At 38.0% G+C, this 27,289-nt stretch overlaps 1 protein-coding gene across 3 annotated transcripts in view; it reads right to left on the reverse strand.

The window, feature by feature from the left end:
• Positions 1–3,124: 3,124 nt before the first annotated feature.
• Positions 3,125–27,289, reverse strand: part of Grb14 (growth factor receptor bound protein 14) — a 106,965-nt gene continuing 82,800 nt past the window's right edge. For all 3 annotated transcript variants that reach the window (XM_034496664.2, XM_034496665.2, XM_076928821.1), the window contains 11 exons: positions 26,225–26,346; positions 24,278–24,352; positions 21,066–21,203; positions 18,322–18,432; positions 18,035–18,130; positions 12,759–12,839; positions 7,542–7,658; positions 7,374–7,446; positions 7,171–7,258; positions 4,973–5,066; positions 3,125–3,500 (listed from right to left, as the gene is read on the reverse strand). In XM_034496664.2, coding sequence (XP_034352555.1) covers positions 3,354–3,500; positions 4,973–5,066; positions 7,171–7,258; positions 7,374–7,446; positions 7,542–7,658; positions 12,759–12,839; positions 18,035–18,130; positions 18,322–18,432; positions 21,066–21,203; positions 24,278–24,352; positions 26,225–26,346 — 1,142 coding nt within the window. In that variant the 3' untranslated portion in view covers positions 3,125–3,353. The remainder of the gene's footprint in view (positions 3,501–4,972; positions 5,067–7,170; positions 7,259–7,373; positions 7,447–7,541; positions 7,659–12,758; positions 12,840–18,034; positions 18,131–18,321; positions 18,433–21,065; positions 21,204–24,277; positions 24,353–26,224; positions 26,347–27,289) is intronic.

The raw sequence follows: 27,289 nt of genomic DNA on the forward strand, positions 1-27,289 counted from the left end.
CAAACGTAGAGGCACACAATACAAAGTGCAATGTATCACTCCTGACATGAAGAAAAAAAGGAAAGTAAGCACAGGAATCACACTATACAGCTAATAATGCAGTGCAAATTCTATGTGTTAAAAGTCCAAATAATTTTCTATGCATTTTACATGAGTGATTTTAATTAACAGTCAAGGCAACATTGGTGGTGGTGTTGATAAAGATGATAGAGCTGGTAGTGGAGGTGGTATACTCTACAGAGTTGACAAATATTACTTGGCTAAGGCTTCATAGCTACTAGAAATAGTTTAGAATTCAAACCTACAAAATGTAAAACCTGTACTGTCATCTTAACCCTGCTTCCTACTGACTTGAACATTGAGTGAGATTGAATTAGAAAGTTGAGAATTCTGTAAACTTTGTTCTTTGCAGGAAAAAAAAAGCTGATCACATGGTGTTACAGCTACACAAATGTGCATTTATGCTGGTGAGAAATGCACTTATGGAATTTCTGCAATATATTTTAAGGTGATTATTATGAGATGCTCAGCCAAGATTTTGGCCTTTCTTTTATGCAAATAGCAAACTTGTAGCCTAAGGAACATTCAGTCAGAGACATTGCTAGCAATACCCCCAGTTATGTGGATTCTTAAACGTCACAGATGGTGAAAGTGGGAGCCAAGACTGGCAAAGATGATACATCCCAAAAGTAGGCATGGAGTTACTGATGATACTCAGCAAATGTTATAGGGACCTTCCTCTTAAAGAAAACTTTTCTATGCCACTGGTAGTATAAGAAATGTGAATCATCCACTGAGCATCCAGGGAATACAAGATAGAAACCTAGAAAACTTATATAAGAAATACACTGTTCCAGAAGTAGACAGAGCAAGAAACTATACAACAGGGTTTGCAGTAGGGTCGTCTAGACGCAGAAGTAGACAGAATGATATCTGTGCGTGATCAGCTCAATATCTATTTAATTTACACATTTCATGGCATTCCATGAAAGTTTTCCAAGAGCTTCAACTGGATGTTGGATGAATCCACAACACCTAGAAGCTTAGAAATGACTAGCAGTAGGGAGAACAGCTTTTGAAATAGTCAGGCCAGCTCTGAGAACTGTTCTCTAACTTAGCCAGTAACATCCCTCTGCCACAAGAACACTATAATCTTAGGACTAAACATACAAACAAAACACCTGCAGTTATTATTGTTGGTATTCAAAAGTCAGGGGAGAAGAATACTCTGATTAACTAACGGCAAGCAATGTGAAAGAGACCTAAACCAAAACACTCGTCTAGTCTAGTCACACTAGCCAGGGCCCATACTCTAACACAAAGAAGCAATTAATTTTAAACAAAACACTCCTGATAATTTTAACATGTTTTCTTTGATATTTAAATATTTCATAATAGTGTCCTTATTTTTTTCAGTATCAGGGGATACAAAAGAACAGAGAACAGAGGTTCCCCCACCCCAATCCCATCCTCTCTTTTCTGAGTGGAGCACAAGGCAACAAGTGAACAGACAGAGAAGAATGGCGCTGATTTTTCCTCATCCTTATCCAAAACCGTACAAATTAAATGAACAAAGCTAAATCAAAGTGGATGATAATCCAATAGTAATTCATATTTCCTAGGGAATATATTGAAATTACCCGACAACTGGGTATGTCTGTCATCATCAGAGTTAACATTTCATTAAATTCATACCCCCACACACACACACACATTTTCAGAAGGAATAAAAATTAATGATTTCTTTTGCTAACCTTTCTGTGGTAATTTTCTTTGACTTATAATATCTATAGATTATGAATTCAGTCAGAAACATAAATAACAAAGACAAATGCAAATTGGTCAATTGATCAGAGTTTAGCATTGTGAGCAGCATATTTTATATTATCTATTTGTGTACAAAATGAACAAACATATTCTAACTCAAAACATAAATTGTTTTCATAAATTGGAAATAAAGCAGATCTACTTAGACCTGTTTTAGAAGGTAAAGAGGGATGGATACACTTGAAGAGCTTATACCTTTAAGTCTTCATAGAGATTTGTCAGTATTTTTTAACAGAAGAAATGGCCTGTTTTAGGTACTTCAGGAGTTAAGCTTGTAATGTTAAAGTAAGTTGGACATTTTAAAATTCAACCAATAATTATTTCTCAGGGATGACTGATTTTATTAGCATCTTGGGAATATATTCCATGCTCCATTACCAAAATACATCACTGTTATCTAAGATTAAATTATGTACTTCTGAAATATTTTTAAAGAAGTCTTTTAACTTTCCCACGATGTTGTTACAAAGGTCAGTTAGAAAAAAAAGATATATTAATGTTTGCTGCTGTTTTGTTTCTTGTCATTTCTTTAAGAATAACTTATTATCATTTCCAAAAAGAGGAAACAAAAGTTATAGAAACAGAAATGAAGAAAGAGGGGGAGAGTAGGAGAGGCTGAAGGAGGAAGGGCAAGGGAGAGGAGGAGGAGGAAAGGGAAGAGGAAGAGGAGGCTTCTTTCAAGAAGGTTCCAAGATGATAAGGAAGGCTATTCTCTCAGTACGTTAAGTCTGCAAGCTGATTAGCTACCACAGTGAGAAGCTAAAGGAAGCCATAAAGAGTAGGAAATGGAGTTAGCTTTTTGGGTCCTTAAAGATTTGAAATCCTTGATTTTACCTGCTCTGATTGGGATAATAATCTATTAGTAAAGGAATCTAGAGTATTCTTCAAACTAGAACATAAGACACACATGAAATATTGAGGTGACCAGCCACAGAACCACAGGTTATATGTCATAATTATTAATATTTTTAAGTAGTGTAACTGAAATCCATTGTGTAAAGGAACTTTCTGAACTGGTTTTTTGTCTTTTGCTTTTGGCTGTGGTGAGGATCAAATCCAGGATTTTGAGCAGACAGAACCACTTTTTCTTTGAGTCAGGGTCTCACTACATGGCACAGTCTGGACTTGATCTCATCAGCACTGAAGCTATAAGTATGTGCTCCCAACCCTGCATATCCACCCCCAGTGGCCTGTCACATTTCATGGTGAGACTAAAATAAGTAAGAATAAGCAGTGCTTAAAGGTTCACCTTGAACAAAACCCCATAGTCATGTAAAATCACACAAGAACACAAGTCTATTTTTTAATAAGGTTTAATTTTAACTAATAAATTTAAAGTAATGAGTGTAATACGAATCCAAGTTCACTAATTTGCAATGCATGACCTATTATTTTTGTAACCCACAGGTGAAATCTTCTTTTCACCATGATTTGTTTCCAGCCTTGTGATCTCTCGCTTTCTCTCTCTAATCATTCTTCTTTGCATCTCTCTTCTTCCATAGTTTAATGAGTCACATACAGTTTGGCTAAACAGCCATCCTAGCACAGTAATGCTTCAGCTTGCAAGGAAGGACGCCCTTGTTGAGCTGGTAGAACTCGACCAGCTGGATGAGATCTGTGAACTTTGTATGGCCGTCATCCAGGGTGTGAAACAGCTCGCCCTCATCTTCCACCTTCAAGAGAAGAAGCAACCAACCAATAAAAGGAAACCCCAATGAACAAATAAGCAAAGCGTTAAAATAAAACAAAGGGGATCAACTACCCAGAAGAGCAAATACAGTCCTCTACATACTATGTGTCCATAAGCCTAAATCAACAAGTATATAAAACTAAGGACAATGAAAACGGCATAATGCCTACTATTCCAGACATCACTTGCATTCAAAAGCAGCATCTGCTCTTTGAGTCAGCACTCTGGTTCTGTCCCTCTTAATTCTCCCACGGTTCTGTATAGTTAGGATAGCACAACCATTGCCTGTTCTTGATGCAGATTCTGCTCTCCATGCTAAGCAGAAAGCCTCAATGGTTTCAATTAAGGTTCTTTTCTCCTTTTTAATTATTTTTAAATTTTAATTTATCTATTTTCGTCATGCTTTGGGGCATGAATCACTTCTTATTTGCTGGGGTTACTGATCACATAATTAAAAAAAATAAAATAATCTGGGAGAACACTTTAGACAACAACTATTGTAAAAATCCAAAAAGAGGCATCTCAAGCGGAATTGCCAGCATTCTAGAAGTATTACAAAACAAATCTCTGCTACTCCATGAGCTACTAGTCTGCATATCACACACACACACACAGAGAGAGAGAGAGAGAGAGAGAGAGAGAGAGAGAGAGAGAGAGAGAGAGAGAGTCGGGTAGGGAGAGTAGGGAGGGAGGGAGGGAGAGAGAAAGGGAGGGATGGAGAAAGGGAGGGAGGGAGAAAGGATGGGAGGGAGAAAGGGAGGGAGGGAGAGAGAGAGAGAGAGAGAGAGAGAGAGAGAGAGAGAGAGAGAGAGAGAGAGAGAGTTGGGTAGGGAGAGGAGGGAGGGAGGGAGGGAGGGAGAAAGGGAGGGATGGAGAAAGGGAGGGAGGGAGAAAGGATGGGAGGGAGAAAGGGAGGGAGAGAGAGAGAGAGAGAGTGAGAGAGAGAGAGAGAGCAGCAATGCAATAAAAACATGAAAGAGGGATATGCCAAAGATGTTTCTTAGTGTTCTAAGAAGAATTTAAATGTGCACCAGCTACACAGCACCTGTGACTTCATCTGGCTAAAAAGAAGTAAGCAGAAACATCAACAAAGGCATATATTTTTTAGAGGAGGAAGGAGGCAAAAGCAGCTTTCAAGCACTGCTTTTTAAATATCTGTTAGTGACATTCATAGAAGGACTTCTTAGTGGCCTTTTAACAATAGGTGGCATGAGGTCTATACAACATTGCTAAATCATATTTCGTGGAAAAGGGGAAAATTTAATTTTTTTTACAATTCCTGTATTTCTTATATTAATGCAGGCTCATGAAACCATTTCTGCCAAACTTAACTTTAGTCAAAGCACAAGCTCCCAAATTATATTTAATAAAAGGAACAAAAGAAAACCCAAGTCTCCCAAAGCATATGCATTAAGAGCATCTCCAATACACAAACCTGACGTCACAAATACTTACGGGAATAATTTGAAAGTGTTTTATCTTTTGTCTGTGACTCATTGACAGTACAAAAGTTCTGGGGTTACTCTGACTATCCCGTACCAAGAAAACTCTAAAGAGAGAAAAGGAAATTAATTATGTTTCTCCGCATACTCAGAATATATATATTGTATATATATATATATATATATATATATATATATATATATACATATATATTGTAGAAATGCAGGGAAGTGTACATCTAAATGGTCTAGCCAGAGCCTCCTTTACCAGGTAGTTCAATGGGTAAGACTATCCAACTTAGCAAACAACAGGTAATAAACTTACACTATAAAACTATCATTATACTAATGTAATATAACAGGGTAAATACACAAACCTTTTGTCAGGTTGTGTGATCACAACTGCCAATATAATGTTAAAGTGGCATCAATAATTACTGTTATGTCTTTTTCTCACTGAGAAACTAGGTACTCTCTCAAAACCATTCATCACAAAGAATGGACATTGCTATTTTAACTGACAGGGCATGACAGGCCCCTGAAAGGAGGAAATTATTTGGAATTAAATAGGTTTTACCCTTCTTCTGCAAGTGGATCCTCTTGTTTTTACAACTATAGACTCATTAGTAAGAGATGAATATGTTCTAACAGATTATTCTTGAAATTGTTTGTGAAATGTTTAGGTAAGAATGTTTTAAGTAAAAGAAATACCCAAACAACATGCACTTTAACCTTGAAACATCCAGCAGAAAACCTTTATAATGTCAGGCTAGACAAGCAAGATGTGGCCTATTGACCTAGGGAAAAAAGACTACCAGGCAGAGATTCGTATTTACTGGCAGTGCTGTGCAAAACCCGTTTTGTATTAATTGTTGGCAAGCACACTGTGTAAATGTCCCTACGCTGACTCCAATACTAATCTCACTGTGCCTGGGCAAAGAGGCAGCCAATGTCTGAGGAAAGCATCCATTTCATGCATACTGTGTGAGGCTCAGAGATTACATCACTGGGGGACCAGACAAAAGGGCATTTCAGTGGTAAAGAAAGCTGTAATTCTCTTCCCTTCCCAAGAAGATCAGCAGTACCACCTAGTGGGCTACTTGGCACCATCACATCTTTCCAAAGAAAGAAAAAAAGAAAAAGAGTTTAAAGGAACATACTCATATGATATTCCTTATTCAATTATTTCCTTTAACTTCCAAATACTGGACTCTGAAATTAAGGAAATTGTAATCTGCTATTATGTAAATACTTATTTTTTCTCTTGGTCCGTTCTCTGTAAAACTGCAGTTCATTACATTTATAACCACAAAGGGTGTGCTTCATGGAGAAAGACATGGTCACATCTCTTCTTAGAGGTTAGTGCAATGTGCAAATAGCCATCTTTATCTGAACGTCAGCATCAAACAGCTCAATGTCGTCGACACCTTAAGCCAACCTTTGCAGATACAAGATCCCACCACCATTGTTTAAATGGATCCTGCTTTCTCTCCTCTTCAAACACCAGCACAACCCCCTCATTTGCTCTGCAGTTGAGAATGAAATCTGGCTGGGATCATACAAAGTGGATGAAATACACTAAGAGAAACAGAAAAGCCTTCCGATTTAAATGCTCCATAACTCATTTTTATCCTCCTCTTATATACTCTGTAATAGCCATTAAAATAATAAGAGATATTACCAAAAAAGTAATTTTATAGCTATGTACTACTTTAGAGAAATGGCAATAAAGATATTAAAAGAAAAATAAATAAATGTGGCAAGAATTCAAAATATATCAGAAAAAGATTTTCAACTGATATATTTTTGCACCATATCCAAGAAACCCAATTTAGGACAACGTTATGCTATGAAATATATTTGGGATCATATCTATTATATGTGCAAACCAGAATGTTGACATCTCAAACAAACTCTGCTGCCCCCACTCATCCATTAGTGTCTGAGATGACAGAATTCACACAAATGAATAAAAGTGAATATTAAGGATAACTGGTCAAGGATAAGGTATCCTGTTATTTGGTCATTTATGCACAAATATTAAACACTGCTAATATATAGTGACTACCATGCTTATGGAACAAAAAAAAAGGGCTTCTGCTTCGTGATAAGCCGCAGTTATAATTTCAGGGCATGTGCTAAGAAACCATCACCTGTAGGTAGAAAAAAACTTTCAAACATGATCACAAACACTGCAAGCATCAGACTTACCCGTCCACAGGGCCCTGCTGGCTAATCAGCTGCTGAGCCTCATCTCTGGAAATTCTGTGGTGAAACCATGGCTGGGACCGATGGATAGCTGGAGGAAGAAAAAGCTTTGTCTGACGTGATCGTGATTTCATTGCATTCAATTCCTGTTCTATCCCACGTGACCATATCTAAAGGAACATGGATCTGACTGAGAGCAGACATACCCATGTTCACAGCAGAGCTCTGGGATGGCGCAGTGGGGCTCCCGTGATTCCCCAGGCGTAAACATCCTTTTTTCTGAGCAAGAAAAGGAACAAAAGTAAAACTCAATTTCATGGGTAAAAATGACTCAAATCATGAACATTTGAGAAAAAAAATGAAGCTACTGGTACCCTCCAAGCAAGTCCTTCCTCAACAGCAACCGAAAGAGCTTCTGTGGGGTTGTCTATGACTCTGCTCTTCTGACCTGAGAAGTCCATTGCTACCAGGGAATTCTCGGATATGCTTCTCTGAAAAAATACAAACAATCGAACATAAACATGTGAACCATCAAACTTCACTGTTTTCCTGGCCATATGTGTCCACTCATATATAATAGATATAATAAATATATTTTATATCATGATGTCCTAAATTGGGTTTCTTGGATATGGTGCAAAATTTATTAAAATTAATTGAAAAAATCTTTTTCTCATATATTTTTAATTCTTGCCTCATTATTTTTCTTTTAAATATCTTTGTTGCCACTTCTGTAACACAACCCCCTCATTTGTTCTGCAGTTGAGAAAGAAATCAGGCTAGAAAGTGGGTAAAACACACCAAGAGGAACAGAAAAGCCTTCAGATTCTAAATGCTCCGTGTCTCATTGTACCCTCCTCTTTATACTCTATAATACCCCATGCTTTGTTCTGTTTTGCTTTGTTTCTTTTATCTTCTTTTTTTTTCTTTTATTGGGGTGGTGGCAAGGGCAAAGAACTGATAGGAAGAGATGGGGGAGATAAGTGGAATTAGGGTGCATGAATCAATAAAAAGCTAAAAAATAAAACTCATAGCAGTGGGAGGTATGATTAGGTTAGCATATATCTATTTAGAATTTGTATTCATGTCTTATTTTTATTGTTAATTTTAAATAGACATATTCTTTCTTTAAACATGGATCTTAGTGATTCAAATACAATAGTGTGGATGGAGTTTATTAGAAATATCCTTAAAATAAATTCAATTTCGAAGTTTCTGAGAATTCCAGGGAATGGTGGTTTATTGTCCCTGAAACCCAGAGAGTACCATGTCAAGAATTTGAAAGAACTGAGAAACTTGCTCTGTCCATTGTGTGTTATAATTCTAAATTGTATCATTGTTGCTGAATAAAAATACTCATGTTTTATAGTGGAAAAAAAGCTTGAGCATCTTTGTTTTTGAACATCTATTTCTAAGATTTAGTGCATCAATTCTGGTTTTACACAGAAAGTAAAATTTAGTAAAATGATAGTTCAGATCTGTCCATAATATTAAAGTGTCTGTGTCTAAGGCATCACCAGTTTCCTCTGTGGGGAACATGTAGGAAAGTGAGATGTACAGATATATGTCTGAACCCCAAGTGGTACCTCAGAACCAGGATAGCCTAAAGGATAGAGCTCATAGTTTCTTTGCTAATATTTTTTTAAAACATATCCTCTAAAAAAAAATCAAAGAATGCCTGGATCTTATTTTCGTTTATGGGGTTGGAAGGATTTTTATTTCACAATAAATCTCTTTAAAAAGTATGTCACCCCTTCTAGTCAAGAATCTCAAAAAGAGAAATAGTTGTCAAACTCTCTAGTCAAGAGCCTTGCTGTCTTCATACATCAGGGACATGATAAAAATGTTACCAAAGGAAACAGCACACTATGGAAACCTTTAAGTTATTCTCCACTAATTATTAGAGAAATGAAAGCCAAAGAGGGGTGACAGTGGTAAAGCCGAGTGATGCTACATGTGGGGCCTGTCAGAGAGTACCATGTCATGTTTCTCTGAGGATTCAGCCAACCGACTATGCTCACATGTGGACTTCAAACAAAACGTTATCCACAAGAAAAACATTTAGGGTTCCGTTATCACTGCATCACATACCCCTGTTGATTAGCATCTGATATTTTCTCTGCAAAACACGAGAGAGGAACGGTGGTCTTATTATGGCTCAACCCTATCCCTGAGACCCGCATGCAATCTCCTGTTTGTTGCAGGAGTTTTTTATTACTGACAGCTGCTCTTTCCTGGCTGATGCTGTCTCCGTAATCTCTATTTGCTGTCACACTTTAGTTTGCCCTTCTCACCCCGTGATCTTCTCCGCCGGGCCGGGGACCAGTCGGATATGCCTTTGCTTTGCCGACCTTAATGAAAATTATCTACCTGACCCAACCACAGAGTAACTGGTCTCGATCCTAATGATAGTTTGATCCTTATAATATCTCTACCTCCACATGCCAAGACGGGCTCTGCACTCTCAAGTTCCTGATAACATAAAAATGATGTTAGGAAAGAGACGTAAATACAATCTCTTTTTTTTTTTTTTTTCCTTCTTCCCCACAATATGCCAGGCAAGGATAGGAAACAAGATCCCATGTTCATAATTATCTGGCAAATGCAAAGAGATTATAAGACAAACAGAGAATGTTTTTATTTGCTATAGAAACTACACCGTGGGAAAACAGCAATACACCAAATGTTTTCTACTGAATGGCAGGTGGTGAATGAAAAACTAATAGTTTACCTTTAGTGGACAAAGAAATAGAAGCGAAGCAGAGTTTGACAGACTGGAAAGGTCATTTTCAGCTCAATTTCCTTCACATAGGAAAGCAATGCTGATAACATTCAGAAATGGTTGGATTTCTCAAATATTTGCCTCAAATTCTCACCCATTCTTCTAGGGATGAATGAGCCTTTCCCGAGAAACATAGTCCATGATTGTAATAGCCTTGCCTTCTTTTCAAAGAAGAAGGGCTCTGGGACAAGCTTGGGTTTTATGACTCACACTTTGAGATCAGATGCACCCACACCCAATGGAGTTTGCATAACATGTCTGTGGCTCTGGGAGTTTAACTCCAAGATACATAGTAACCACAATCCACTACCCCATTTGAAGGAGCTGGATAAATGTGTAGCCCCCTCATTACAAAGAGGCCACGGAATTTCTCCTGCATTGTCATTTCAGCTCATTCCTACAGAGCCACAGGACAGTAGAGATAGATCATCCTCAAAGACTGTACAGTAATCCCTTTATCACGCACAGTAGGAAAACAGTGGTTAGCCAAAGTCATGCAGACAGCTTACGGTAACAGGGGTAAGTGGCTTGCTGTGTCTTGTCTAGGGTACTTTTTTTGACCACAAAGTAGGAGGTACAGGGACGAACTTTAGTTTAGAAAGTGTAGGTCAGGGTTAGAAGTGGAGAATAGAGAGAACACGGGTGAATTAACCATCTCCTCGTGTCAGGTAAGGCCCAATCAACAGCCCTACTTCATATGAATCCTTACTGTGCCCTGTAAAGAAACCAGATAAATTTGGCCTCCTGAAAGGGCTGCTGCTGATTCTCATCTCAGGGCTAATGAGGGGGTAGCTATATGCAGCTTTATAGCTATGATGTTCATTATGGTGTATGAACTTTTCCATCATTTCTCAAAATATATATGTAAAAAAAATTATAGAGTTTGCCTTTAGGTGTGTAACTGAGTATCCTGTCCTTTATATGTCACTTCCTCTCAGTAGCCCCTGATAGAAAAACAGCTAAGGTTGGGGACTGATAGGACATTTATTAAGCCTCTAACACTTCCATATAATGTTGAAATGTGGGCTGGGCCACAGACACCGAAATAAACAAAATGCTCCCACATCCTCTAAGTCTCCATGACAGAAATTATGAACCACATAGATAAAATTGATAAGCACTGCCCTTTCTGATCACAATCCCTGCCTTATGGACGGGTCTTTCTCACACAGACATCTGAATCTCTCTCCCTCTTTAGTCTCCATACCCGACTATGGAGTTTGTTTTCCCATACATAGCGATCAGTTAACACTGTAACTATGATCTCACACACACCTTGACTGCCAGCATTTCCTATATTACACAATTTCAATAGTCAGACGTGACCCCCATACTTGAATGTTAATGACAGCGATGAAAATGGAAAGGAGTTTGATTATAACATTTTCCTATGATTAAAAGGACATTAGACAATAATTGCCTCCAAATGCTTAGTTGCTGTTAACACATTCATCCTAATAACTTCAGACTCTGAAAGAAATTTGCAGGGATTTAGGGAAGGATTAAGATAATAAAATTCAATATGATATATATATATATATATATATATATATATATATATATATATATATGGATTGGAAGATAAAAGTAAGCTGACAAACTGTAAAAATATCCACCTTAAAGTGATTGCTAATATAAAATTCATTATGCTCTTTAGTTTCTTATCTTAAGGCTTATAAGAATATGATACAAAGATGAAAAGTTATCTTTCTATGTCTTAAAGGAACATAACTACAAAACTGGAAAGCTTTCCCCTACGGTCCTATCAGGCGCCATGGTTAGCGTCATTTCATGCTTCATTCCTAGAGCGGGGCACTTCATCTGCTACCTGACTTGTGGGACACATGTACCTTCCTTGGTCACAGCCATGAAGAATGTATTTTATCCTCACTGGAAATACATATTTCACACTAAGTAAGTTGTACCCCAGGCACATATGGCTGAAGTTTGAATTCAGCCAACAACAGGGAGGATAGCAAAGGGTAGAAGGGGAACGTTATTGGAAAAATATTATTTTTGTGTGAATGTACAGGAAATTAAACCTAAGTTCTAGAAAAAGCACAATGTGTGTGTCTGTGTGTGTGTGTGTGTCTGTATGTGTGTCTCTGTGTGTTTGTGTGTATCTGTAGGTGTCTGTGTATGTCTGTATGTGTCTGTGTGTATCTGCAAATGAATATCCAAGATAGAGTTGGCGAAGTAGTTCTCTACTGATGCCCCAGTGGCCTAGATTTTGGTTTCCAGTTTTGTAGTTTTCTGGAAAGCAGCTATTTTTTTTAAGAGACTACAACTTTAGAAAGTATCATCATTAAAAAGTCAGAACTCAGAAAAACCTAGATATTTATAATGTACCCTCAGAACTCTAAATAATCCTCTGTTATGTGGCAATAATAATACTAAATTAATATTGAAAGAGTCTCTAACTCTACAATCCAAATGAATGGTTGTTAAGGCATAATCCACAATGCCAAGAAAAAAATATTCTGCAAACTATCTTATTATGACCTCATTATCAAATATCATAATGGCACAGAATGGCTTAGAGAAGTCTTTCAATCTATTTTAGTTTAAGACATAAAAATTATTAACTTTCGTTGAATGTTTTATATTTTTCTGTGTTTTATTTTTAATTACAGGGACTGAACATACACAAAAAACAAAAACAAAACTTCTTTATAACATTATTTGAGAATGTTACAGAAGAAATACTGTATTTGATCACAAGACAAAGTATAAAGACATTATATGTTTAGTGTAATCTAGCAGTAAGCAATGTAATTATAAAGTCTAGATTCAAAATCTTAATCCTTACCATGGGTGATATGCTCTGAGAACTGCAGGCGCTTCTTCCTTGGTATGGATGCATATAATTCTGGTACAGCTGCATGCCATACTACAGAACAGACAGAAAAAAACAAAGGTTCTCAAGATATCATCTCACTGAATGTCAACACCTTCATTAGTTATACATTATCAATACAAAAAACGAACTAAAACATTTTCTTTTGGATTTTTATTCAATTTTCCCTCATTCATATATCCCAATCACAGCTCTCCCTCCACCTACTCCTCCAAGTTCCCCACCATTTCCCCTTTCCCCCAGATCTATACTCTCATTCCCTCCCCCACCAGAAAAGAGCAGGCCTCCCAGGAACATCTACCAAACACAGCACAAGATACAATAAGACCAGCCACAAACCCTCACATTAATGTTCTGTAAGGAAGCCCAGTAGGAGGAAGGGGTCCTGAGAGAAGTGAAAGGAGTTAGAGACCCCCCTTTTGCTGTCATAAGTCCCCCCAAAACACCAAGCCAACAACCATAATGCATATGCAGGGAACCTAGTGCAGACCCATGCAGGCTCTACAGTTGCTGCTTCAGTCTCTGTGAGCCTCCGAAAGCCCTGCTTAGTTGATTGCCTAGGACATGCTCTCCCAGTATCCATGACACCTCTGGCTCCCACAACCCCCCTTCCACCATCCTACCGCCCCACTGCCACGCGCCTGCTTCCTCACATTTCATTTCTCCATTGCTGGTGGAAGTTCAAACTTATACAGCCACTATGGAAATCAAAATGGCACTTCTTCAGAAAAACAAGGATCTATCACCCTCAAATCCCAGCTATACCACCCTTGGGTATATACCCATAGGATGCTCCATTCTACCACAAGGACACTTGGTCAAAGATGTTCAGAGCGGCTTTACTCACAATAACAAAAAACTGGAAACAACATAAATATCCCTTAACCAAAGAATGGAGTAAGAAAGTGTGGTACATTTAAACAATGGTGTATTACTCAGCAGGTAAAAAAAAAAAAAAAAAAAAAAAAAAAAAAAAAAAAAAAAAAAGACAACATGAAATTCACAGGCAAATAGATGGAACTAAAAAAAATATATCAGAGTGAGGTGACCTATACCCAGAAAGATAAACATGGTATGTACTCACTTGTAAGTGGATATTAGCTATAAAGTAAAAGATAATCATGTTACAAGCCACAGACCCAGAGAGGCTAAGTAACAGGGAGGGCTCTAGGGGTAGGGGGATACAGGGATAACATTTCATTGAAAGAAATAAGCAACCAAATTTTTGAAATATTCATTTCAGAGCCATAAAATGGTACATTTTAAAAAGCAGTGTTTTCATTTAGACCTGAAGCTTTTAGTATACCTCACCAGAACAAAGCTCTAAAATTCACACTTCTTCTTGGTGCCAAACTGTAGTATAAGCATTTTGAATGATACGCTGCCTGGTAATGAAGCTGACTTGGGAAAGCTGTTATCCTTTTGGGGACAATGATATTTTTAAAATCTTATGCATCCTAAATATCACTGAGAAATTCAGTCTCTCTGATGTCTGATGGGTGAATTACTTTGTTGATTAATTAAATCATAAATTTGCTCTTATGTGCAAGAACCCTCAGTAGTACATTACCCAGCTATAAATATTTACCTGTATGTACATGCAAGCCTATGTCTATCCCACTCCCCTGTGTGTGTGTGTGTGTGTGTGTGTGTGTGTGTGTGTGTGTGTAGTCCAGAGACCAACTTTAGATGTCATTTCCAAATTACTGTCTTCTTTTTTTCTTCTTCCTTTTAGAAAACAGTCACATTCTGAGAACTTGTGAAGTAGGCAAATCTGGATGACCAGCCAGCCTCAAGCCTGCCTCTGCCTTCCCAGAACTGCTATTGTAAACTCATGTCCTCAAGCCAACCTTTTTCACATGGGTTCTGGGGATTCCATGTGTCTAATTACTGTGGTCCTCCCACTTGTAAAATTGCTTCATCAGTTGAAGTATCTCCCTAGCCCATTTTTAATTTAGGTATTCTTATGGCATCTATTTTTTTTTTTTATGCATCAAAGTAGTAGGAATCACTTGGATTTCAAGCAGAGAGGTTTGATTTCCCATAAAATAAAAAACAATAGTGTCTTTACTTTCAGGAGACAGTATCTTGGAGAATGAGCCAGAAGGCTACCGTGGGAAAGTGGGACAAGATAATCAGTGTGAGAAGCAAGCAAGTAAACTGTTCTGAACCAACCCACTTTGGAGATGTCTGTCTAAGAATCTGACTGCTTGCCCCTTGAGTTTGCCACTTTGCTGACGGAAAGAAAGGGGTTGGGGCACATCCTCATAGAAGCAGGAGGAGGGGGGTTGGAATAAGGGGTTCCTGAGTGTGTGGGGGGGGGATGGGGAAAGGGGATCACATCGGAAATGTAAATAAAATATCCAATAAAAAAATAAATGAAAAAAAAAGAAAGCAATGGATGGACAGCTTTACTAATTCATCTCAGCACACTCTTCAAATATCGTTATTGCATGGAGCTGCAATGAACCCTGGTTAGGTCCCAACAACTGGATTCTAACACAGGCCTCTGCATCATTCCTAGTACCAGCTTATGTCACAGCAATTGTCTTTGAATGGCTCTTGCAGCATCCCAGGCAACAGTGCGGATCTGGACAAGAAGGCATAGGCAAGCTTGGAATCTATAGACAACAGTTTTGGGGAAGTAGACTACACTATCAACTCTAAGTTGAAGATCCTCATTTCATATCTGTTCCACTCTGAATTGAAGAATGACCAATGCCATATCCACCTCCTAGATGGATGATGTCCAACCATCAGACTCATGACACTTGCCTTTCTGGCTTGAGGCCTTGATCTGGCCTCAACCTCACAACCCAGGGCCAGAGTATAGCTTGGGCCTCCCTGTCCGGATCAGACTCTTACTTAATAGCTGGCTTCAGATCCCTTGGTGGTTTTTCCAGTCTGGGTGATCTTCCTTTGCTTACTTTGCCTGCCTAGACCAACCCCTGTGTCTTGAGCTATCTCCTAAGGGTAAGTGTTGGCTTAGGCCACACTTGTCTGCCCACCTGCACAATACTTAGAAACCTCTACCTTGCCCAGGACTTTAGGGTCACATACACTAAACTGTTTCCTGAACTAATAGAAGAACTGGTGGTGGGTGTCATGTCCAATATGGAAACTGAATAGAAAAGTTGAAATCAAGGAATCTTATCCCCAGAATGAATTCTATTTAAACATTGTAGAACTGCTATTTTTCCACTGAAGACTATGTCCTTAAAGTAATTCCCACAAAGTGAATATATTTGGTAATTTTAAAAAAAAAAAATGTCAGAGAGGAGTAGGAGAATTACCGCTCTCAAGATTTTGATTTTAACATGAATCCAAACCCATACTCATTTTTAAAATCCTCTATACCAACTATTTATCCAATTATTTCTCTACTTCTAAAAATTATTACTTTAATTTAAAGTTTGAGTGACATTAACGGGACTTAATGAATTTAACTTCGAGCCAACAATAACTTCATAAACTCAGAGGCGCCTAATTCCTAGATACGTTCATTTTACAGAACAGGTAATAACCTCAAACCAACACTTTCAGAAGAAACATGCTGCTCGGCTACCTTTTATTTATCAGCATTGAAAAGCCAGCTACCTACTAATAAGACAGTTTTCTTCAAAGATGTATTGTCCCCGGTCCTGGCAGTGCCTCTGTGCTGCTGGGGGTCTTTAGAAAGCATTTAACTCTGGCCGAGGGCTAGGGCATGGGTCACCTCAACATTTGCCTGTCCCATGGAGGGGCAGATAGGCACCAAACTAGGCTAGAGAGAAGCTGGCCGCGTTCTAATTGATGGGAACGGAAAGAGCTGACACTTAACCAGGATACAACACAATACAGTAGCAATGATTCTCTTTTCTAAGCCTCGGATTTTCTATACTTGGTTATATAACTAGAGTACTTTCCAAAGAAAAAACAAATTTCTCCTGTGCACCTTAGGTCGGTGTGTATGTTCATGTGTATGTGTGATTTTGTATGCAGATAAGTGCCCATGTGTGGGCATGCATGTGTTTGAAAGCCAGGGGTTCATGGATAAACAAATGCCAGTAAAGAGGGGTTCCTCTATCAGTCCAGTCACAGGAGAGGTGAACTCATAAAGACAGCTCAGATCAGTGGCTACCAGAGCCTGGGAGAAACTACTTATTGAGAACACTATCTTCTTTTGGACCTAAATGGAAGTTATGGATGCACAACAAACTGAATGCGTGAGACATAAATTGTTCATATTAAGATAACTTGATGAACTCAAAACCTTGAAAATGACAAAATAAAGCTTCCTTCTGCACCTGGCATGACATGATCCAGTTCTCTCTGCTTTGCTATCTTTGCTCTGATCTCATGCCTATCCAGGGTACCAGGAAAGGGTTAATGCATTAAAGATAGTAAGAATGCCATAACAAAGACAGGAAGGAACACAGGACCCAGAAAACACACCAAGTGTAAACCAAGAGGGAAGCCAGTAAGCTTCTTCTGCCTCTTCCTTTTCTGCCACAGCTGAAGGAAAATGGGGGACACCAAGCATTCCAAACAAGACACGGTTTTCTCTGATTCTTATTTCTGAACACAGCAAAAAGCTGGTTTTAGCATACACTTAGTTACCTAAATCTTTCTGTGTTCATATATGAGGTGATATGATACATTATAATTAGTATAGCATGTGGGGGAGGAGGGGAGGAGTGCACAGCCATGGGTTGGAAGGGAAGCTCAGTGGATCCAGGAAGAGTTGGGGGAGGAATGTCGAATGTGATCAAGTGATCAAAAAACGTAGGAAATTCTCAAAGAACACACATACACACACACACACACACACACACACACACACACACACACACACACACACACAAATAGAATGTAAAATAATTCCAGTTAGCAATATTTAAGGGAAATGTTTTTAAAAGCTCCCTGTGGGTTTGGGGCAATTGTGCAAACACAGGCTAAGTTTTATACAGGAGTCCTGTCGCTCAGCTACACTGGCTATGTATATGAGACTTACAACAAAAAGCCATTTTTCGAAGAAAAATACCTACTTCACACACAAAAGACTCACAGATTAGGGTTAGCCGCTCTATTCTGTATGTTCATCTCTTGGACTAAAGACAGTAGTAATTATTTTTCTTTTTCTCTTATAGCCACAGAGATTAGTGGAGCATCTTCACATTGGGAAGCAGATGTATTTAAAGTATTTAAAGACAGCATTTCGCAAGCACCCACCCGTCCTGAGAAATTACCTTAAGCAATCTAATGGCGGTCACCCAGCACATCCTGCTCTGCTCATCTTCTGCACAGAGCATTTTCAGGTCCCGGGGCCCTCCTGCTTTGTTAGGCTAGAAGGCCACAGCACATGATTTATTGTTAATGCATATCTCGAAGGTAACACCTGTTGAAATAAAAGCCACTAAAATTCTCCTATACATAAGAGAACTCTATCTCTTTTCCAAAGAAATCGAAAGAAACTCACGCTTACCTAAGAGGCTGAGGCTTGCTTTACTCATCTATTAAAACATTAAGCCTGTACCTTAAAGCAGAATCCATAGGGAGTTGGTGTTCCATGTTTTTTTTTGCCTGCCAGTGGTATGTAAACATTACTAGTGCTGAATTCGCTGAAAAACTGCAAATGCCGTGGTTCCTTTAAAAAATAATAATACACATGTGAACATTGACTTGAATGCACAGTTCCATGATATCTTTTGCATTTCCCATATTGTACAATTTCCACCTCGGCCAAAATAACATGACCTCAAGCAAAATTCCACAGCAATGTCAAAAAAAAAAGAAAAAAAAAAAAAAAGAAAAAAAAGCCAAAGGAAAAGGGAGGTTGCCATTTTCTTAAATAACCAAGAGCTGCATACAATTTTATTTAAATTGACGAGGGGCAGTTTGTTTATAGTTTTACTTCCCGTAACAGACAAATTCCTATTGTAAGTTTCCAGTTCTCATTAACCATCGTGTCAAACTAAGAGTAAAGTGGAAGCCTGCTAGGCTTTTGAAAGCATTTGTGTCATCTCAATGTCAAGTGGTTGGGTCTGCCACAGGAAAAAAATCTGGCTTCCCGAGAAGAGGATGGGAAAAAGAGAGAAAGAAAATCCTGCTTCTTTCAGATACACCCATCCCTCACATGTGTGTGTGCTGACAGCCAGCTGTGTGGCCATCTTGTTCCACCAAAGGAGAGGAGCCTGCATGGAAGAGTTCAGGGAAATTACCTGGGATGGAAAGTGTCTGATTGTCAGGGCAAGGGGAAATCATGAGCAGCTATTTCTTCTCTGGAAAACCCGGGAGATTTGGAGCTGGCCACAGGAAATCACTGGGTCATAGTACTCTGTGATAGGTTAATAACTTAGAGAAGTGTTTAATTCTAAGGTTGACTATATAATCAAAACTGGCCAAAATCGCATTTGTTCTCCAAAATCTTGCAACTAACAGCATGGGCACTGACCCACAGAACCAGTCTCATCTGGAGCTTGTTAGAAAGGAAAAATCTCAGTGCCCACACCAGGCCCATTGAATCAACATCTGCATTTTAACACGATCCCAGGTGGTCTCATATACACAGTGTTTAGGCAGTGCACACGCACGCATGCAGGCACACACAGAGTACATTCTACAGTGTGAACAACCCTGTCCAAATCGGAAAACATTTTATTACCATTTACCAGTAAGCTATTACAACTCAAAAGATGTCATTGTGTGTCATTGTTCCTAAGCATGCACTTCTTGGCTTCACTGGAAAATGAAGCAGAATATTTTTTATATTTATTTACCTACTTAGTTTGGGTTTTTGAGACAGGGTCTCTCTACATAGTCCTAGCTATCCTGGAACTCTCTAGATAGACCAGGCTAGCCTCAAATTCACTGAGATCTTCCTGACTTTGCCTCAAAGTCCTGGGTCTAAAATCATGTGCCACCATGCCTAGCCAGAATACACTTTTTGTTTTTTTTTTAAGAAAAAAAAATGAAATGAGAAATTAAAACATAGAAAGGCTTTCTTACTGCTATGACTTTAAAAACTATATTATTCACTGACAGAAACTGATTTGATAATAAAATGCATATTAAAGACTATATTGATTTAGTTGTCAAGTAAATGTACATATGTTCATGAAAGAAAGGAGAAGGAAAAATGGTACTTAGGGCTTTCACTGACATGTAATTCACAGCCCTATCTCCAAGTCTTACAGTAGTGGTTAGTCACTCCCACACAGCACTCACTTCACTGGACACCAAGACCTCCTCACAGGAAAAAGAAGAAGCAAAACCAAGAAACATTGTCTTTGCTCAGCTAGACGTGTCTTATATCACATAGCAGAAATATTGAGGTCTAAAATATCAAAGTGTTCTTATGTTCCCAATTTTTAATGGGTTAAAATTAGTTCCATGTTTAAATTACATTGTGTATGTGTACACAATACAGTGTGCTTGTGAAGTTCAAAAAAAAAAAAAAAAAAAAAAACGTGGGAGTCAGCTCTTTCCCTCCAGCATGTGAGTTCAAACTATCTTGAACTCAGGTTGTTAGACCTAGCAGTGAGTGCTGAGCCATTTCACCTGCCTGATATGTAGATTACAATAGTATTTTATTGCTCAACAGCCAACATTTAAAATCTTATTACCCCAGGTCTTAGGATAGATTTTTTTTTTTTTTTTTGCCTCTGGAGTCCAGTTATATAAAACAGAAGGGTGGGTTGTTTATTTGGTTGGTTGGTTGGTTTTTAAGGTGTAGCGGCGGCAGAGATGCCTTAATGGTTAAGGGCACTTATTGCTCCTGTAGAAAATCAGGGTTCAGTTTCTAGCACCCATTCAGTGGCCCACAGCTGCCTATGACTCTACGTCCAGGAGACCCAACACTTCTTCTGACATCTACAGGGTCGCACGAATACAGCGCACAGACTCAGGCACACAAAGTAATATACACATAAAATGAAATAACTCTGTTTTTAAAAGAAGTGTAAATTACATTAGGCATTATACTTCAAATCTGAAGCCTCCGATGAGAATCAACCAAGTAAAACTGGTTTGGAGGTGGAAGGAATGGATGCCTTTGATATACGAGGAAGAGCATCCAGAGTCATGAATGCTGTAGAACAGAGAGACTCGATGGAAAGCAAGTCTGAAAACCTTTAAAACGTATTATAGCAGATGACTAGGATTCAAACTAAGCTTCAACTCTCGACATTAGTTAGGAGAGTAATCACCATAACAAATTCGAACCTGATATAATAGAGCTAATAGATAGTTCATAACATACCCCCAAATACCATGGCTTACCTTGGATGTTCCTTTAGTAGAAAAATATAAACCAGATCTTCTGAGGAAAAAGTAAGCTTTTTTCCAAGACTTCTTTCCCTGTTCCTTTGCATGTAAGAAGCCATGGATTTCAGGATACGTGCTTGAGCTTAAAAACATCTGGAAGACATATTAGATGCATTCCTAAACAATGGGAACAATGATACCAATAGTCTTTTGCCCATCAGACACAACCATGAAAACTCACATAAATAGTAGCAATGGCATTTGCACTGCACCAAGATTACGATGCATGTTTGATAGAATTCAGTCAAAAACCTGGCCCAAGTTCCAAATTAAGGTTGTCCAAAAATGTATACATTCAAAGTAATCAATAAAATGGGTGAAAATCACACCTATTTGAATTTATACTTGAAAGTAAACATTACCTAGAGAATTAACTCCTGACATGTTTCATCTTCTTCTATAGATTCCCATACAAGTATTTGGCCTGGAAAGTACATTATGTAATGCAGTATACTGTAAGACTGACATCCTGACTTCAGTCATTAGACAGTTGAATCAAGCTCATCTCCCTAGAGAGGATAAAGTATACATTCTCTCCTTGTCTCTCATAATTTTGGTTTTTGGTGGGCATAGCAGACTGGGGTATAAAGAGGAATTTTAGTTGCATCTTCTATCCCACATGGGCTTAAGCAGTGTGATCTTGGCATTGAATCATGAAGAGGTGGAGTCTGTTTCTCACCCTTATGAAGATAAGTATCTCACTCTTAGAATTTGGTTGGAGAAACAAGAAACACCACAAGTTCTAGATGGGAGTCCTAGCTTAATGTTTTCCTGGAACTGATTCATAGAAGCCAGCTGTCAGATTTTTAAAAAATATATTTACCTAAGACTACCATAGACAGAAGGCCTAAAACAAAGTGGAAAAGGCCTGGAGGATGAGATACCATGTGGAGAGACAAAGTTCACTTTGTCTTTTTAAAGCCAGCATCATCAAGCCACTGAGCCAAACAGCATCAGAAATGTTACCCTGGCAGCAAATTCCTTCCCAATTCATACCCCAGAAAATCATTGGTAAGATGGGAGCAGGTACTTTAAGCCATTAAGATTTGGAAGAGTTTGTTACAAAGCAGTAATTAGTAGAGACCCTGGGCATGTGATGGTGGGGAAATTGAAAAGGAAAAAGATAGTCATATGTAAATGGCTATGCCAGGCCCTTATTACAACAGTGAAGATGCATTAGTGTCTCCTTCTGAGAGAAAACAGAAATCCCTATGAGGATGCAAATGCAAAAATGGAAAAATTTAGAGTAGCAGACATCATTAACTAAAATGGGGTAAAATATCCTAAAGGCCTATAATATATCCAGGGAAATGCTGATAGGAGATATTTACATTTTTAAGTAAATCACTAAAAAATTTTGATGCAATGAGCCATTAATTAATTGATATGCAAAACAGGCAAGTGGGTTCTTAGTTTGAGTGCTTTCCAAGTTATTAAACCAAACCAATTAAATTTTTAAAGAAGAGTCAGAGGGGTCACGCTAGAGAGAGAAGAAACCTTTTAAAAAGTAGAAACATTGCCTCCGCGGAGAGGAGAGGTCAGGGCATGTGCTGGACTATCTGATTCTAAAGCCTGTGATTTCCCTTTTTATTTTAATTTAACATTAATGCAAGAGAATCATAGGAGAGGACAATTTAGGAAATGAGGTGGAAGAAAAACCACAACCACGTCCCACAAAGCATCCACAGGCAAGGCTTTAGGGGTCTACTCTTCTACACCAAGGGGTGCCTCTACGAGACCCTACAGTACGAAAGCTGCTTGTAAAAAAATAACTTCTCTTAAAACTAATGATAGTTGTCAAATATTCTGAAGGACAAAAATAAAGCATTCCCTATTTTTAAATGCACAGGAAAGAAATCTGTGATAAGCACCTTTGTCTAATGTATAAAAAGGCATGCTATACTGGGCCAGACAACATCACTATTAATTGAATTTGTGAATTTCCAGGTTTAGCTTCCACAGCACTAATGAATCTGTGAAAAACAACTGTGGTTGCCACATCTGTTAATCTGTTGAAAATAAAATTACTCCAACTGACTGACTGCAGAGGTGATGCCTTAGAAAAATGACCATCCCAAAGAACAGCCCAGGTAATAGAAACAAACCCAGTAATCATAAGGTGGATTCAGTGGAGATGCTACAACTGTTTTAGGATTCCATGTGTTTCCCTCACAGCCACTGTAAGTGCTGGCTCACAGAATGTGTTGAGGTTTTGTATTTTGCTGTTTACTGTAATGAATGCTAAGTGCTGGCCCTTAAGATGTGGAGTCTGCACTTAGCTTCTGGGAACCTGCCCCCTCCCCAGTTAATTCTGATTGGTAAATAAAAATGCCAGCAGCCAATAGTGGGGTAGACAGCATTGACAGCATTGAGGGTTCCCAGGCTAGAGGCTATGAGGAAGGAGCAGAAGCAACAGAGATGCCGTGGAAGAAGAATGTGCAGAAGGGAGAAGGAAAGCCACCATGTAAAAGTGCCAAGAGAACATGGCTGAGAGGGCTTCTCTATTGGGCCAAGGGCAGCCAAGATGGAACATAGAAATCAGTAAATAGTAATTCAGAGTTATCAGTAAGAAAGTGGCTACAAATAGCTCGAGGTTAGGCAGTTGCCCAGCTATTGTGCTGCTTGAGGCATATTAAAATATAAGGCTCTGTGTGTCTTTCATTGGGGGGGTATAGATGGTCAAAAGAGGGAAGCAACTTCACATAGGAATTTAAAGGAATGGGTACATTGCATACATCTTCTCTTCCAATCACTTAACTGCTATGTATTTTCTCTCAAATACTATTGAAGCTATTTATTATAGAAGCTATTCTAAGTCTCTACCAGTATAAGTGCCTTAGTTCACTAGGAAGTTGAATTTTTCAAAAACAAATGTGCTTTTAACACACACACACAAATTACATGTAAGTTTTCTGTCATGGAAAACATGTTTAAACATTGAAAATTCTTTCCAATCAGGAAGAAAATGTTATTGAGTAATTTAGTAAATTATTTATTTATCTAGGTTTTTTTTTTCCCTTTTATCTTCAGGAAAAATGAATCATGTAGGTTACAACATTTCAAACTCTGGTTAAAAACAGTCTTATGGAAACAAAAACAAAAAAAAACCCCAAAACAACAGAGTTTTCATTTTTGTGTTCTTACATATTTTAATGAAGACATTTTACCTGCAGGATCTGTGGAGGAGATCTGTCACCATTCATTTCGGTTGTAAAAGACACCATGTGCTCTGGAAAGAAATACTGACCAAAGATACAAGTTAAATTAATCTCAAACTTGGGCCAGGCAAGATTCCATGATGACCAATATAGTAACTTAAGCAAAACATCTATAAACCAACATGTCTTAAATCCCTCCAAAATGTTTTGGAAAATGCCATTCCTAAACCTAAATTACATGACCTCCTTATAAACCCAGGTGACAGTGCAAAGATCAGCAGACAAGGCAATGATACTCACGGAGAAATCTTACCCCTTGAGTTTCAAGTGAGTATGCTCTCATCTCTTCCTTCAGTCTTGCAACCACCCTACCAGGTACTGCATGAGGCCTGACCCATTGCACAAAGTCAAGACTCATAGAAGTAAGGGGCAAAGGCTGTGTCAAAAGTCATAGCCCAGAAAACTGACTAGCCAGGACTCAGCTGAGAAGCTAAAAGGCCATTCATTTCTACCTACTATTTTTCCAATCTTGTTTAATCATAAAAAATCAGCCCAGGAAGTTGTTTAAAATAGAAATCCCCAAGCTTCATTCTTTACTTTTCTGATTCAGTAGGTTTGGACAGGTCTTGAAGTGTTTTTAATAAGTTCTGGGGCTCCCCAAGGTAAATTTCACGATAAGAAAAGTTTGGAAACATATATTCTACTGTATTTCCTCCAGGAGAGGATTTGTCAACAACCATCTACTAACACTCTGGTGGAAAATCTCTGCATTGTTGGGGCTGAACTGTGTGTCAGAGATGTTGAACAGTTAGCTTCTAACCTCACCCCACAGCTGCTCTCCCACTTACCCTGTGTTATTACAAAAAAAACAGCTCCCCACACAGTCACATCACCCCCAAGTCAAGAATCACTACGCAGATCTACAGAAATGAATGTCGAGCTTTAAGTAAAAATAAATAAGATAAAAAATTGTACACTAAGCCATAGTTCCTTAAATATAACTTCTAAGTGGATGTCTTAATAAAGGCTCTCAGGAAGAATATACTTTTCCTTCAAATCTAATTCTATTTCATTTTTATTAGAACTCTCATTTTCTTTGTCAAAGATCAACCCATTATGTTTCTATTAATAAGTTACAATAAAAGAGAACATAAGAGGTCTTCTAGGGTTTGAAAATATTCTATTATGGTGTGTATCATATATTTTTCATAAAGGATCGTTTCAATCCAATTATCCAAAACTTAGTATAAAAATACACCACAGCTGCAGAGACAAAAAAAAAAAAAATTAAAATAATGAGCCCAGAGGCGATTCTGACTTCTCTGGATTGGCAGACTTCATTAGGATAACATGCGTTTTCCTTCTTTTAAAGAGAACTGTAATGGAGGGAGTGTTTACGAGGTGATGTGCTGTGCTTTGCCTCATATCTACCTAGAACAGCAGTTACTGCACTGAAAATAAAATAATTTAAAGAAAGATACATATCAGTCTTAATTAAATGCCTGGCAAAGCTATAATGCTCACAACCATCGCCAATTTGCTTTAGAAAATGCCCTATTTTCCTTAATTCTATGAAGTATACTAAACAGCAATGTGGAAAACACTTAGGGACCAATACAATTCATTTTCTAAAGCAAATACAGAATTTCTTTGGCTTCGTGTCTTAAATGGCAGGAAAGAGAAGAAATAGTAAATCTCCAAGTTGGTTTTCCCAATATTTAGAAATCAAATAACCAAATTCATCTCCATTCAGAGTTTGCCAATAATGTTAAATTTAGTGCTATATCTGTGAACGTAAACTACCAGACATCATGTTAGCTCACCATCGTTAAAATAGGACCTCAAGACCACAAATCCAAAGCAACTAGCTCTGTTTTATTTATAACAATGTTCTTCTGCACATAAAAACCAAGTGACTCATTTAATTCCATAACTGTTAGCAGAGAGTCTACTCACCATTGGGTTCTTAAAAAATTCATATTTGGCATAATTCTTTCTAAGATACAGCTTATTGTCTTCTTCCATCCCCCAGTGAGACAGCACTTCAATCAGCAACTCATGGTCCTCTACTGTTCTCTCTGTGAGAATATTTCAATGAGTGTGTTGACAGACACATAAATAGTTCAACAGATGAATGTGATAATACACACAAATGCATCAGCATGCAAACATATAAAGTAAATGATGTATCATTCACAATGTATTATTAAACATCAAGTTTCATCTCAATTCTTAAATATCTACACACTGGCAAGGTTTCTGTTCAACTCAGAATTACTACATCGACTTTTATACCAAAGCAGTCATCTAAAAGGAAAATTACACAAAAATATCACAAATGCCATTTTTGCTAATTCTCATACTCCTTTTATTGCTATGCAAATTACAGTATAAGTTTGATAACAAATCTGTATTAAGACATGAGAGCTATTCTTCCTTTAACTCATCATGGTGCCAAAATTAAAATATTTGCTCCAGGTTTGAACAATTCACCTCATTAAGAGATGAAGAATTTTGACAGGTTCACTATGCATTTAAGACACATAATCTGGGTAGCTGAAGAAATTAAAATAGATGTTTTAAAGAAGAAATTTCCACTCAAGTGGATACAGTTTCTTATGAAGCTCAATTCTTCATGGCACTTTATACTTTCAAACCTAATTTAAGAAAAATAGATCCTGAATTAACAATGGAGATAATTAAGTAAGGTAGGAAGGTACTTAGTAAAAAAGGATTTCCGTGAATCCAGCAAAGGCAACATTAAAGAATTCAAACATAACCTGCAAGATGTCTATTGTAATGCAAACAGTGATGGTGTTTGTGATTGCAGAATTCATAATAGCCCCAAACGAGAAACTACCCATATACTCCTTGACATGAGAATGATTTTTATAAGAGCACACAATAAGTATATTCTACAATAATCTCAAGCAGAAATCTTTAAGGAACAAAGATGTTTGTTGCATGATTCTTCTCACATAAGGTTCAATGTGGGAAAATTCCATCTATGTGGCTAGGAAG

The sequence above is a fragment of the Arvicanthis niloticus genome, chromosome 2 (assembly GCF_011762505.2).
Source record: "Arvicanthis niloticus isolate mArvNil1 chromosome 2, mArvNil1.pat.X, whole genome shotgun sequence".
NCBI classification, from domain to species: domain Eukaryota; kingdom Metazoa; phylum Chordata; class Mammalia; order Rodentia; family Muridae; genus Arvicanthis; species Arvicanthis niloticus.